Here is a 14,050-nt window from a genome sequence, read left to right as displayed (position 1 = left end):
AAAGTATCCGAGTAAGACAAAGACTCTGTAAATGTCAGAGATTTAAAATGAGCTGCTTAAAGAGCTGATTACAATGCAATTGACAAAGAAATTTGCTTTCCTCTGCAACACACTTTTTAAAATAGAGAATCTACACTTTTTTCTATTTTTTAAAATTTTTAAAATTTTAATTAGTTTCAAGTATACAGCACATTGGTTAGACCATCTACATAGTTTGTAAAATGATACCCCCAATTGCTCCCTCCCTCCTCTGGCCAACGTATTAATGCTAACTGCATCTCTATGCCATGCTCCCCATCCTTATGACCATCCATCAGCTACTAATTTGTACTTCTTTAACCCTTCACCCCATTCTCCCAGCACCCCAAACCCCCTCCCCTCTGTCCATCACCAAATTGTCCACTGTATTTGTGAGTCTGTTTTTGATTCATTTTTTTTTTTATTCCTTAGATTCCGCATATAAATGAAATCATATAGTGTTTATCTTTCTCTGTCTGACTTAAATGCCTTCTAGGTCCATTAAAGCAATATCTTTTTCCATTCCCTTCCTTTTCATATGTAGGGGTCTTGTTTTCTTATCCTTTTAGCCACTCTATCTTTTGGTTGGACCACTTAATTCTTTTCCATTTAAGGTGCTTATTGATAGGAATGTAGTTGTTACAAGTCTTTATTCTTGTATTTGATATATCATTTTTCTTCTTAAAGAAGTCCCTCCAACATTTCCTGAAATACTGGCTTGGTGGTGATAAATTCCTTTAGCTTATTTTCGTCTTGGAAGCTCTTTATCTGTCCTTCAACTCTGAATGATAGCTTTGCTGGATAAATTATTCTTGGTTGTATATCTTGGATCTTCATCCTATCGAATATTTTTTGCCAAGCCCTTCTGTCCTGCATAGTTTCTTTTGAGAAATCAGCTGCCAGTTGTATAGGTGTTCCCTTATAGGTAACTATCTGTTTTTCTCTTGCTGCTTTTAATATTCTTTCTTTGTATTTCATCTTTGGCATTTTAATTATGATGTGTCTTGGTATGGACCTCTTTGGATCCCTGATTTTTGGAATTCTCTGAGCTTCCTAGGGTTTTATGTCTATTTCCTTCACCGGGTTAGGGAAGTTTTCCATCATTATTTCTTCAAACAGCTGCTCAAGATCTTGATTTTCTTCTGTTATGCCATTCAGATGAATATTTGGAGCCTTAATAATGTTCCATATCCTCCTTAAATTATTTTTATAGTCTTGACATCTTATCTTTTGCCATTCTGATTGGGTGTGCTGATTGGCTTTCCTGTCCTCTAGATAGGGCATTTAGTCCTCTTCTTTGTTCACTTTGTTTATTCCATTTAATATTCTTCTTGTCTCAGATAATGTGTTCTCCATTTCAGACTGGTTCCCTTTTATAATTTTCATTTCCATTTTTATGTTTTTAATCTCTTTGTTGGAGTTCTCTACACATCCCAAAAGTTCATTGAGCATCTTTATAACCAGTGTTTTGAACTCTGCATCTGTTAGATTACTTGACTCCATTATATCTGGATCTCTGTTCTGTTCTCTCATCTGGTTTCTGCTTCCTTGTCTTCCCATTTTGGCTGCCTTTCTGTGTCTGTTTCTATGTACTAAGCAAAGCTCCTAAGTCTCCCGGTCTTATGAGTATGGATTTGTGTGTAGGCGTCCAGTGGCACAGTCCTGAGAGGGGTTCAGCTGCAGGCCAAATTTAGCCCAAGCCTCTATCCCTCCAGGGCCACCTGTTAAGATTCAGCAAGCAATCCGCAGATGCTGTGCTTATAGTTGCCTCAAAAGGCCACACCAGAAACCGAGGCCAGCTGGCTCCAGTGTGAATCTAGGCGCTGCTGAGGATATACCTGGATGTGTCTTGCGTGGGGCTGCGAGTTGGGGCAGACGGAGTTTCAGGGAATCCTCTGGGCTGAGCAACCTCTGTTATCCAATTTGATGACCTCATGGTTTTGGTGGTGCTGTGTCCAGAGCACTGGTAGGTGGGAGGGCTCAACAGGGAACAATGGATACTGCTGGCACTTCCGTACCACGCGAGTCTTGCCTAGGCCCTCACTTCGACATTGTCTCTTTTTAAGTCCCAGGTGCCCCCTGTGTGCAGCTGTATCAGCACTGGTGCCCAGAGTGAGCTGTTCTGTCACCATGAAAATCTGCTCACAGAATTGGCTCCTTTAAGAGGCATCTGCCGCTGCCGCAGCCTTCGTTTCAGCCGCTGGAGACAGGGCAGCCCCACATCCTTGCCCCGCCCTACCTTTTGCCTCCGCAGGGTGATCTTTTGGATTTTCCCCCCTAGTTATATGGCTTGTTCATCTAGATCCTTGCTGCTGCTCCTTGTTTTCATCACAGCTTTGATTTGGTTGCCAGAGGGATGAACAGAGCCTCTATCATCTATACCATTTTTTTCTCCTCTGCAACACACACTTTAAGATAGCTAGAATTGCAAATGAGAACATTATATCAAGACATCATAGATTCTTAGAATTTCAATATAACTTTTAGAACATTTATTTTAATAATAATAATTTATTCCTACAAGTATAACATAATTATTATTTCTTATTTGACTGCTTCCCATGTAATTTTAACATCTCAAATAGGCCCAATTAGTTTGTTTTCCCCCTTTTATAATAAAAAGAGAAAGAGAGATGGCCTTTGAAATGTTTCAGGGATTTAAAAAAAAATCTCGAAGTTATTTTTTTTTGGTTAAAAAAAGACTAATTTTTGAATTTTGGGATGTTTGTCAAACATATCAAAAGTCTTAAAACAATTCGTCAAATAGGAACATAGGTCACTGTGAAAAAATACTTATCTATTTAATCACGGTGATAATTAAAGACTTAGCAGGTAAATATAGAAAGTTAAATAGTTGTAAGCAAAATTTAACTCTTTTAATATTAAGAAGACTGTTTATCTAAGCATTCAAAGAACTGATGATGCAGAGAACAGGAAATAATTTTAGTATGACACAAAAACTTTGCTTTCCCTTTATAATCTCTTATAAAGAGCATACCAAAAGTACAGAAAAAATTTTCTTTTTAACAGAGAGAAAACTAAATTCTAATTTTGTATCGGCTTACTTTTGATATTTAAATTCATTTACTTAATTAAATTCATTTTAATCTTATTTAGCTTTACTACATATTAAATTTCTTTCTCAAGATTTCTTTTTCACAAACCTTTTACAACTTTCCTTGTCCCTCTTAGTCTGTCTCTTACTCAATCAGGACATAACCCACTTATTTAAGGACAAACCATTTTCTTTTAATTTCCTCAAAAATTTATTTTCATATCTTATAGCTTCTTTTACTGAAAACATTATTTCCTTTCATAATAATTAGAATTCTTAACCCTTAGAAACCTTAATTTTTCTACTAAAACATAAGCAATAAGCATGCTTTAGATTGACTATCTATGAATTAGATTGGTAAATCTATAAATACATTTTATAACCTCTAGAAACATAGGTACTTTTACTGGCAATATATTTCATAATTTTTAGAAACATATGCTTTCTCAATAAAGTATGAAACATTCATTTACAGATCCAAATTTATCTTTTAGTTTCTCCTTAATAAGTCCAAAGAAGATAGACTTATTTAATGACAAATGTTTCTGTATTTTATTTTATTTGGAAATGATCTAGATAGTCAATGAATTTAACTTGACTCATCATTTAACTTGGCAAAACTCTAAGGTTTCAAGTTACCAAAAAATTTTGAGAAACCAAGTACACATACCATTAAAAACAAATATTGCAGAAAAGTTCACCTTAAAACTTTTTACTCATCTATACCTATTTATTTTACATGTTTTCAATAATTATGTTTAGGTTTCCTATGAACATTTTATTATATAATAATAATTTTATTATACTAAGTTATTTTTCTTGCTGACAAATTTCACAATAGAGATAGCATGAATTTATTTGGCTAATAAACCCAGGTAGAATAAAAGTATTAAACATAATTCTGATAACTCTAAAGATACGCCATTTAAACCAAACTTAAACCAGCTTTAATATCAAAAATTTTTCCCAGATCATGTGATCCTGAAATAATATTTGGGTTAGTTTCTATTATATTTTTGAGAATTTTAATGTAAGCACTTAATTCCTTTAAGCCAATTAAACAGAGTTTTTTTCCAGATTAGCAATATCATCCAAAGGTAGAATATACCACACAACATACATGAACATACAGAGAGATGCAAATGGAGACCTGATAGTTTCGTTTTTAAAATTTCAGCCATGAGACAGTACGATAAGGGAAAAAACCACTAATTTATAACAATTGGAATAAGTTAAGTTTATTCATTCAGATGGCTGTTTTGTTTTTTATTAATATTTGTGGATAAGACCATTAAGATTTGTATTTGTCCCTGGCAAAAAGCCTTGGAGCCAGAGTATCAGTTTGTGCTTTTTATAAAACCCTCATTTCCTTTTTTTCCCCTTCAGTCTTAAGCATTGAGGATAGTAAAGATAGGTGGGCACTGCACTGCTTCTAGAGCTGCGTTTCTGGCTCCAAAAAGATTTATAAGATAAGGAGTTGCTCTCAATTCCCCAAGGAATTGGGCTATAACTTAAGTGACATCATAAGTTGATCTGCCCATCCAACTACATCATTCCTAATTTGCTTTTTTCCCTTTGGGTACATATTTTATTTTGGAGAGAAGGCTTTTTAAAAAGTCCCATCAGGCTATGAACCTTCAGTTTCCAATTTTTTCAAATTTCATATAATAGAGTTATTAAATTCTTTAAAATTTCAGGTTTCTGGGGGAAGTAACAGTAAGAAATTTTAAAGCACCTGCTCAGATGGCTAAAGTTTCCCTTAGAATCCTTTTAGAGCTGTTTTTAAAGTCAATTTGTCTTTTAGAAGCTTCTGCATATCAAAGAATGTATTCCAATATCTCTAAGAGATTTGGAATTCTCTCCTTAAGGGAGGACCCTTGAGGTAGACTTGAAACAAAGCTTTCCCTTGATTGCCATTAAAATTTTAAATTATTTTGGCTAAGTTAGTCTCTTTTGCACCAAAAAGGCACAAGAAGGAAGTACCAAAATGTTTGTATATATAACTAACTGGAGTTCTTGAGGAAGAAACTTTTTGGAAACTTTCTAAAAGGCCCCATGTTAAAGATAAATTTCCCCGAAAGCTGTCACAGCTGAACAAAAAGATAAGAGATGTTAAGGCTATCTTTGAATTATTTAATTTCTTAGAGAACTCTAAATACCACTTGAAAAATACTTCTCATTCAGCTTAACATTTCTAAGATTTTCCAATTGTTCATGCGAATTCATTAATTTTGGAATTTCAAAAGATTCCTAAAGTGGCCACTGCAGTTCTAAATTATCTTTTGTATCTGAGGTCCATTAGGATAAAAACTTAATAGAGTCTATGGCCATGCCACCCTGAACATGCCTGATCTCGTCTGATCTCGGAAGCTAAGCAGGGTTGGGCCTGGTTAGTACTTGGATGGGAGACCACTTAGGAAAACCAGGAGCTGTAGGTGGTAAAAATTAAACAAACAAAAACATAAAACTTAATAGAGAATGAACCATAAGTTCTGAACATAAATCCAGTTTGTGTACAGATTAGGGTTGTCCTTCTGTAGCAGATTTAGACAGAGGATGTCCCATTATAAAAATTGGTATCAGAGGAACCAAGAATAAAAGCTCTGAACCTCACTCAAGGAAGGAGATTCGGAACCAAGAGACCTCACCGCTGGAATCCTGGGCTGTCATGACAGAGTACAACGGGCTCAAACTGTACCTTGTCTGAAACCAGTGGTGGTACCAGAATTAAAGCAAAGCTGTCTTTGGGTCCCGCTGCTGTCACTATTGATGCTGATTGAGTGTTAATGTAACAGGAGGCTTTGGCTAGTAATAAATAATAAAGATTTATTCAAAGGTCTTAGGGTTTTCAAACTGGAAACACCAGTAGGCAAAACCCAGAGTGTTCCAAGGAAGAAAGAAAACCTGAGGGTTCTTATAGTAAAAAATATACTTAAGAAGAATCAGTTATGCATTCTTAGCCTCTGGATTGGTCCAAGATAGTAACCCTAGAGATGCCAGCTGGTCTGGATATGTGAACATTCTTTCATTAGTCCTTTAGGGGGTAATCAGAAAGTTATCTGGAGGTTTAATGAATATCCAGGCATTAACACAGGACTGTATAGTCCAAAAGTTTAAGTTTCCAGGCTAGTAAAACAAAAATAGAATTGTTCCCTCATACCTTGTTTTAGTAATTTAGGAGCTTGACTTTTTTCACTCTATTCTTCATTGGCAACACTAGCAGGGAAGAAAGCCTGACTTCTGAGCCCAGTGGGGGCGCTCACATTCTCTAGATATTCATTTCCAATGTCATATCTGTGTTTGACTCTGTGTCCAGAAGAGCCTCCTTGGAGGAGGGGGTGCTTTTGTCTTTCCAATTCACCCATTTCACATCCCACCCCTTCACCATTCACGAAGAAAATCAGTGAGACCAAGCTCACATGTGGACCCTTCACCTACATCTTATTCCTAGTTTTTAATTTCCTTTCTTCTCTTCAATTCCACCCACTGAGAAATGGAAGAGGAAAGAATGGCTGGGGGCTGGACGATGAAAAAAAGTCAGAATTCACTGAATGCCTACCATGCCAAATGCTTTGCTAGGTGCTCTGAGGTAGCTTATGTCTTCTATTCTCTTGTGGCCTCATATGCAGTGGGCATTCCTATCTCCATTTGATAGAGGAGGTTCAGTGACTGGTTTAGGTTGCACGGGGGCGAGTGGATCAGGAGATTTGGAGTCCAGATGCCCGAATGTCTGGAAGTCCCTTGGCTGTGATTCAGTTGCCAGAGAATGTGGCTCCTCCCCACTCTCTCTCACAGGCCGGAAATTTCACCTGAGCACCTGAGCTGCAGGACTTCCCCCGGCTGGATTGGAATTCCCAGAGTTGGAAATTCCCATGCCCTGAGGGAGAGGTAATTAGATTCAGACTTCAGTTTCCTGGGGGAGGGACATATTCAACTGGGCTTTGTTTTATGTATGGTCTTCCAAGCCCCAGCAGTCCAAGGAGTGGGGACTAGATCCAGGCATTTTAAGCCCTGTAGAGAGAGGACGTTAGAGGGTGGCCTCCCATCCCCAAGGAGAAGTCGATGCAGAACTAATTCCAAGAAGGAGACCATGTTTCTTTTCTAAGCACACTTTATTTCTCGCCACTGACCAGTAGGACGGTTACAGACACAACTCCCCTGGGGAGCAGAGGTTCAGCGATATAGTGACAGTCAGTCACCAAATCAACATTATTTAGACAACTTGATCAGATAAATATTTTTTAAAAACATAAGCAAAAAGAGGCAGGCACAGAGGCCAGGAGGCCGGGTGGGAATAGTCTAGAGTTCAGCTCCGTTTTCACAGAAAACATGTCTGATACAAGGTGGCCCCTGAGTTGGGTCTCCCAGGACACCCGACCTTCCAAATAAATATTTTCATCAGTAAATAAATAAATAATAAATAAATAATAAATAATCACAAGTGCAAACATAAATAAAGGGAGCTGGCCTTATGGGGGAGGGTTTCCAGAGAAGAGTCTGGAAACATTTGAAGAAAGGAAGGCATGAGGTGTAGTCATGTCAAGTTCTAAGTAAGATCTTCTCAAGGGTGTTCTAAAGTGTTCTGGCCAGAACTAAAGTTTCCCTGGCCGTCACATTCCTGGTGTCCCAGGTTGCACTTAGGGATCCAAACCTGAGGCCTCCACTGCATTCTGGAAGCCCCAGTTTGAATGCTTGGTGGTTGCCAATGCCCTATCTTCCAGGCTGCATCCATACACCCTAGGTTTCTAAGTATTGTTTAAAGTTCCAAGCTTGGGGCCTGGCCTTGAGCCTCTAATTCCCTTTCTAAAGAGGATGAGGGGATCTGAAGGAGTGAATAATTAGAGGGACTGAGGTGGATGGAGATGGACAGACATCCTGCTCCCTCACAAGGCAATGATCCCAAAGTAGACCTGCCCAGACTCAGCAAAGTCAAGATAGTCAGGCAGGTTGATCTCGGCACTGAGTCGATCACCCTTCTCTAGCTGGAAGACTCCTCCCAGGTAGATGGGCTCATACCAGGGCTTGGCCCCAGCCCCGTCTTGGGTTTCCCTCTGGCAAGGGCTCTTGATGGCAGAGAGGAGGTTGACCTTGTCCTGGTAGGAGTCAGCGAAGCGGCTGATGGTGTGGGTGAGGAGTACATGGGTTTGAGGGCAGCCTTGACCTTTGAAGAGGACCTGGGAGTAGATGAGGTATAGCCCATCTAATGGCACCACCAGCTGGTTGTCTGTCAGCTTCATACCATTGGCCAGGAGAGCATTGGCACGCTGGCTCAGCCACTGGAGCTGTCCCTCAGCTAGGGGGTTTGCTGGAGGCAAGGAGGGAAGGAGAGAATGAGGGAGAGGTGAGTCAGAGTGACCCCAAGCCGTTCTCCACATCTTGGCCTTCAAATTCTGCCCATCCCCCATATCTAGGTCCTGTGCCCTCTGTCTGTCTTCTTATGTCCCTTCTGGCCATGAGATTCTGAGTATTCCCCTCCAGGCCTGTGCTATTCCTTTACCCTCTCCTTGAGTTCAGAGAGTTCTTCTCACCCTGCCTCCAAGGTCTGTCTACCCTCAGCCTGGGTTCAGCCCCCAAATCCTATTCCTCTACAGCACATCTGCTTCTTCATCTCCCAGATATTTCCTCAGAACTCTTACCTACAACGTGGGCGACAGGCTTGTCACTTGGGGTTCGAGAAGATAATCCTGAGGAAGAAAGAGAAAAGGGTGAGACCCTTAAGCTTCACAGAAAATATCCTGCTACTTTGACCTCCATTTCTCATCCCCCCAAACCCCAACTCTAAATTTCCTCCACTGCCATCTGAGGACTAACCCCCATTCTACCCAAACCCAGAAGTAGGAGAGAGGCTTCAGAGACACGTACCAAGAGTCTGGGCCAGAGGGTTGATTAGTGGGAGGCCAGTCGGGAACTGTTGGGGAGAAGAAAGAGAAGAGCAAGTCACTTCTAAAGGAGAAACAGTCTGGCAGCTTATCCAGTTTGTACTCTCTGACCAATGTGTCCAGTTCTCTCTCTCCATTCATCCTTCATTCATTCATTCATTCATCTATCCATTTCATTGAGTGCCTTCCACATGCCAGATATCCTATTTGCATCTTTCCATATCTCTTTCTGTTTCATTATCATTATTCATTCTCATTTCCCCCCATCTCTCTACCTATATTCCACATCTCTCTACATCTCTCTCTTTATATGTTTATCTGCTTGCTCATTCATTCATTCAGCAACTGTTTAGGGAGCACTTTCCATGTGACAGACACACTCTCTCTCCATCCTTCTCTCTTCCCTGATCTCTCTCCACATCTCTTTCTGCCTCCCCATCTTTCTTCATGTTTTCCCTCCCTACCTATCCCCATCAGCACACTTCTTTTCCCAACACCATTTCTCACCCTCTCTCCCTCCCTCATTTCTCCCTGGGTAGAAGAAGGAACCAAGGCTGGTGAGAAACTCACCTCTTCCCTCTGGGGGCCGATCACTCTGAAGTGCAGCAGGCAGAAGAGCGTGGTGGCTCCTGCCACGAGGAGGAAGGAAAAAAGGCTGAGGCACAAGCACCGTCTGGAGGCCTGGGGGCCCCCTGCCTTCTTGGGGAGCTCCTCAGCCAGCTCCACATCCCGGATCATGCTTTCAGTGCTCATGGTGTCCTTTCCAGAGGGGCTCAAGTCCAGCTGGGAAATGGCAGAGCCCTGGGGCAGTGTGTGTCAGAGGGAGAGAATCGCCTGCTTCTCCGGGTCTGTGTTGTCTGAGAGATTATTTCCAGGGGGGTCTGGAGTTGCTTCTCTCTCTCCTGGGTGGTCCCCTGGTGTCCTCGCTGAGGAAACTTCTGCTGGCTGGCTGTGCAAACAGCTGCATTTATACGCCTGGGGAGAGGAGGAGGAGGGCGGGGACAGGCTCTCTCTCATTCAACCAGCGGAAAACTTCCTTGGTGGAGAAACCCATGAGCTCATCTGGAGGAAGCGGTAGTGGGCCCTACACCTCTGTCTTGGTTTCTTCTCCATCACGGGTGTGGGGGTTTGGAAACTTAGGGACACCCAGGCATCAAGGATACTTCCCACCCTCCCTGCTCAGATTCTGGTGGGGGTGGAGGATGAGGGGGTGTTGCTGGGCCAGTTACTCCTGTGACTTTAGGATCCTGAAGGCTAGTCCTCAGTTCCCCTCTGCCCCCTTCCACCCTACGCCCAATTCCCACTTTCTCTATTCCTTTTGGGGACTAGGTCTGTGGCCTGTGTCCTTCTAATTTCCAGACAGGACTCACACAGGGGCAGAACTAGAAATGGTTGGGGCTTCAGAAAGCTGAGTCCTTGATGGGGAGAAAATTGGGGGAAGCTGTGCTGGGTCCTGAGACATGTATTTGGGTCCTTTGGGGCAGAAAGAGCTGGGACCTCTGGAAGGACTTGGGGGGGCCGGTGGGTGATAGCAGGGACAAAACTGGGACAGCCCCAGAAGGCTTGAAAGCAACCCTGGGAATTCATGAATTCCACCAGGGCAGGCCTTCTCCTTTCATTCTGACTAGGACTCACAGGACTGGTTTCAGTCTTGGCTTCCAAAGGAATCTGAGGCCTTGATTTTTGCATGAAGCCCCCACCCCTTAGAGCTCCCGTGTGTGGCCATGTATCCCCCAAGAACTCCTGTTCCCTTTAGATTCCCGAAGACAGCCCTAGCCTTCAGAGCCCCTGTGTGTAACCATGTCTCCTCAATGTTCCCTGTATTTCCCCATCCCTTAGCCTTGGATGCTCTCCCACTCCTCAGGGCCCTTGCATGGCCGTGTCTTCCAGAGGACCCCCATTCTCCATCCCCATAGTCCTGAATACCCTTTGGTGTGGTCAATTCTCTTTAGAGCCTTCCTGTAACCCCCATTATTCAGAGCCTCTACATATGGTCATATCTGCCAGAGGTTCCCTGACCTCCATCTCTCCAGAACTTGGACCCACATTTCTCCTTTGTCGTCTTAGTTTACCCTTTGGTTCCCCCGCAGCAGCCTGGCTCCCTTGCCCCCATGAGTTAGCCACGTTTTCCCAGAGCTCCCTAAGCCCCTAGATGTCTTGTACTTCCGCAGCTCCCATCCCTTCTGAGGCCCCGTCCTCCCCTCCATTCCTTAGAGCGACTTAGGAAATTCTCCTCTCCTAGACACACAGACACAGGCAGACAACATCTAAGAGAAAAATAGTTTATTGGGCTTCATCAAAGGTGCAGATACCACCTCATGGGGTGTCTAGTCAAGCAGTGGTTGGCTCTTCAGAGCCTTTTTCTTCCTTCTAGAGCCCCTTGTTCCCTCAGAATCACTAGTTTTCTCTCTAGCTAGGTCATCCTTGTGCCGATGGCCTCTCATTTTCATCTTTTGGGCATATTTCTCTCTCTCTTCCGATATTTCTCCATGATTTCTTTCTCTCCGTCCTCCATAAATAAATAATTTAATTTTTTTCCTTCATAAATAATTCCCCCTCCCTGCCTTAAGTCATCCACCCGAGCTCCCCGACATGTCTGCTCCTCCTCCATATCCAGGGCTAGGCCCTCCTGGACCGGCAGCACAGAAGTACTCTGGGTGGGAGTCTTTAGCAGGCTTGAAATCCTCAGCCGAACATCCAGGGTGGTTCAGGGAGGTGGGTCCCCTGGGGTGCCTGGGATTCCTTTTTCGGAAGCGCTGGGTGATATGAGTGGGGGAGACTTGAGAGTGTTGGAATGGTCGAAGGAGAGGTGCAGTGACCCTTGAAATGATCAGGATGGAGGCAAAATGAGAGAAGGCCTTAAAACCAATTTGTTCTTTCTGGATTTTTCTATAGAGCAAAGGCTCCAAAAAAGACACTACTGGGACTGAGGAGTAGATGGGAGATGCCGTCTGTGTGAGTGGATAGCTGGTCTCCCTGGGTGAGCAGGAACACAGCCCCCTGGTACACTGAACGCACCCAAGGTCCCTGTGGCCCTGGGCACACAGACTTCTGAGCACTGAGGAGAGACACGTGGAAGGGATACTGGGAGGAGAAGAGCTGGACCTCATGGGCCAGGTAGAGAGGGGTGGGGGTGGCCTTGGGAAAGCAACCTTCCCCGGAGAAGACCACCTGGGAGTAGACGAAGTAGAGGCCACTGGTGGGGACCAGGAGGGAATTGTTGTTCAAGGAGAAGCCATGGCGGAGGAAGGCACGATCTGTGTTCGCTCTCCAGCGCAACGAGTTCTGGATGCTGGGGTCTCCTAGGAAGAGCCATAAGGGGTTTTGGGGTCAAGGATTTGGGGGTCAGAGGTCTCAATCCCTGAAGAAGTAGATGCTGGACTGAATTCCTGGGGGATGGTTGGGAGGGCAGAAGGGGGTAGGAGCCTCTGTTTTGCGGTTAGGGAAAGTTGGGGTAGAGATGGGGGACATAGATGCTTGGGTCCCTGAAGCAGGGTAGGAGGAGGGCTGGGGTTATATATCTGGAAGAGCAGGTGGATGTTTACCAACAAGGTGAGCGGCGGGTTTGGAGGTGCCTTGTACGAAGTGATTCTGGGGGTGCTGATGGACAGTCCGGGCAATTGAGGGCGAGAGACCAACACCAGGGAGCCCCTAGGGGAAAACAGAATTGAGGAAGGCTCTAGGGCCCAAGGTTTGGCTAGGCCGTCCCCACAGACCTCATTCTCCTGCTGCCTCACCTGGGCCTCAGGAGGCAGGGCCAGCAGCAGCCCCAGAAGGAGAAGGAGGAGGGGGGCGCCACATACCCTCACGAGGTAGAGATATCCAAGTGGTGTCATGGGGAGAACCTGCAGGGAGAGAGACAGTGAGCGGGAGGGCAGGGTGGCCTGCAGAAGACAGGCCTCCTGCCCTGAGGAGATAGCCACAGGAAAGAGATAGGGTGACAGACAGAGAATGGGACAAGATGCAGTCAGGGAAACTCCGAGGTGAACAGGAGGAGACAGAAAGAGAAACAGAGACAGGAGGGAAACAGAGAGGGATCAAAGAGGGATCACAGCAGAAACAGAGGGCGTGTGGCAGAGACAGAGAGAAAGAGGCTGATAGATGGAGAGTTAGAGAGAGAGGAACAAACCAAAACGAAACCCAGCAAGGCCCAGGCCCAGGCAGGAGGTGCAGGTGGGGCCGGGGCAGGCGGAGGGCTGAAAGATCAGGGAGAGAATCCACCACCGGGGCAGCCCAAGGAGATGGGGCAGGAAAGTCTCACCTGCTGTGCGGGGCCCCTGGGCCCGGACGCCTGGGTCCTTTTATAGAGGAAGTGGCAGTGGCAGTGTGGCAGGCAGCGGGCGGGTTCTAGGCCTATGCTGGGGCCCGGGGAAGCCCCCAGGGCTTAGAAGATGCTGCTGTTTCAGATGAAGGCAGGAAAGGCTGAGGCCTAGGAGAGAACCGCAGGCTGGGGGCTCAGATGACTGAGTTCTGGGAAAGGGAGTGGGGTCAGGGGGGAATTGTGGGCTGGGAGGGCTAGAGAGTGGGGTCAGGCTTAGGAGTTCCAAATAAGGGACAGTAAATTCGAGGGAAGTGGAGGGGGAGCAACTGGGGTGTGGGCTGGAAGCCTGGTTCCCTGAAAAGTGATTACATGTAACACCTCAGCACCCTTGGCTGATTACAGGCTTCTCTCTGTGCCTATTTTGTCCTCTTATACCCCATCCTTGTCCCAACTGGCTCAAGTCACGCTTGTCCCAGTATGTGTACTTTCCAGGATGTCTGGCTGATTTCATACCAAGAAATTTGACTGTATACTCTCTTGCCTGGAACATCATAGCTTATGTGTGTTGTCCTGGTGAAAATATTCATGGAGCCCCCTTTAAAAGTGTCCTGGTTTGGAAGATAAGTGTTATAGTCCCCTTATCCAGAGATGATGCCATGCACTCATGTATGATGGGTTTGCATCTCACTCCTGAAGGATGCCCTCCACCTCGTCTGGATCTTAAGTGGACCTCACAGATCAGATTTACGTAACCCCCAAAAAACACATTCCAGGATCAAGGAATGTGGCAGCTAAGCCACTTGTCTTGAAGCTGCATTTATAGAGCCAATACAGTGT

General features: G+C 44.4%; 2 protein-coding genes and 1 non-coding gene across 7 annotated transcripts; 1 reads left to right on the top strand and 2 right to left on the bottom strand.

Moving 5' to 3' along the window:
* Positions 1–2,415: 2,415 nt before the first annotated feature.
* TNF (tumor necrosis factor) lies at positions 2,416–9,896 on the bottom strand. 2 transcript variants are annotated; one of them, XR_001594075.2, is made up of 5 exons: positions 9,523–9,896; positions 8,936–8,981; positions 8,710–8,757; positions 6,633–8,378; positions 2,416–2,437 (listed from the first exon to the last, which is right to left on the bottom strand). XR_001594075.2 is itself a non-coding variant. In XM_016121699.2 (4 exons), the coding sequence occupies exons 1-4, from the start codon at positions 9,703–9,705 to the stop codon at positions 7,957–7,959; spliced, it is 699 nt and encodes a 232-aa protein (XP_015977185.1). In that variant the 5' UTR covers positions 9,706–9,896; the 3' UTR covers positions 6,604–7,956. The 2 variants fall into 2 exon arrangements, 1 of the variants encoding a protein (XP_015977185.1); XM_016121699.2 differs by lacking the exon at positions 2,416–2,437 and having other exon boundaries at positions 6,604–8,378.
* LOC118606712 lies at positions 5,393–5,511 on the top strand. The gene has a single exon (XR_004952579.1). It is a non-coding gene; the product is annotated as a 5S ribosomal RNA (ribosomal RNA).
* A 1,349-nt stretch (positions 9,897–11,245) lies between the features above and the next one.
* On the bottom strand, positions 11,246–13,278 carry LTA (lymphotoxin alpha). Of its 4 annotated transcripts, none has more exons than XM_016121645.2 (4): positions 13,214–13,278; positions 12,690–12,797; positions 12,498–12,603; positions 11,246–12,254 (listed from the first exon to the last, which is right to left on the bottom strand). In XM_016121645.2, the coding sequence occupies exons 2-4, from the start codon at positions 12,786–12,788 to the stop codon at positions 11,842–11,844; spliced, it is 618 nt and encodes a 205-aa protein (XP_015977131.1). In that variant the 5' UTR covers positions 12,789–12,797; positions 13,214–13,278; the 3' UTR covers positions 11,246–11,841. The 4 variants fall into 4 exon arrangements, with proteins under 4 accessions (XP_015977131.1, XP_015977134.1, XP_015977132.1 ...); XM_016121648.2 differs by having other exon boundaries at positions 12,756–12,797; positions 13,214–13,239; XM_016121646.2 differs by lacking the exon at positions 13,214–13,278 and adding an exon at positions 13,082–13,192.
* Positions 13,279–14,050: the final 772 nt, after the last annotated feature.

Source organism: Rousettus aegyptiacus, unplaced genomic scaffold (assembly GCF_014176215.1).
Source record: "Rousettus aegyptiacus isolate mRouAeg1 unplaced genomic scaffold, mRouAeg1.p scaffold_m13_p_1, whole genome shotgun sequence".
Classification (NCBI taxonomy): Eukaryota; Metazoa; Chordata; class Mammalia; order Chiroptera; family Pteropodidae; genus Rousettus; species Rousettus aegyptiacus.
Note: the sequence above shows the minus strand (reverse complement) of the source record. Positions and strands in the feature narration are given on the sequence as shown.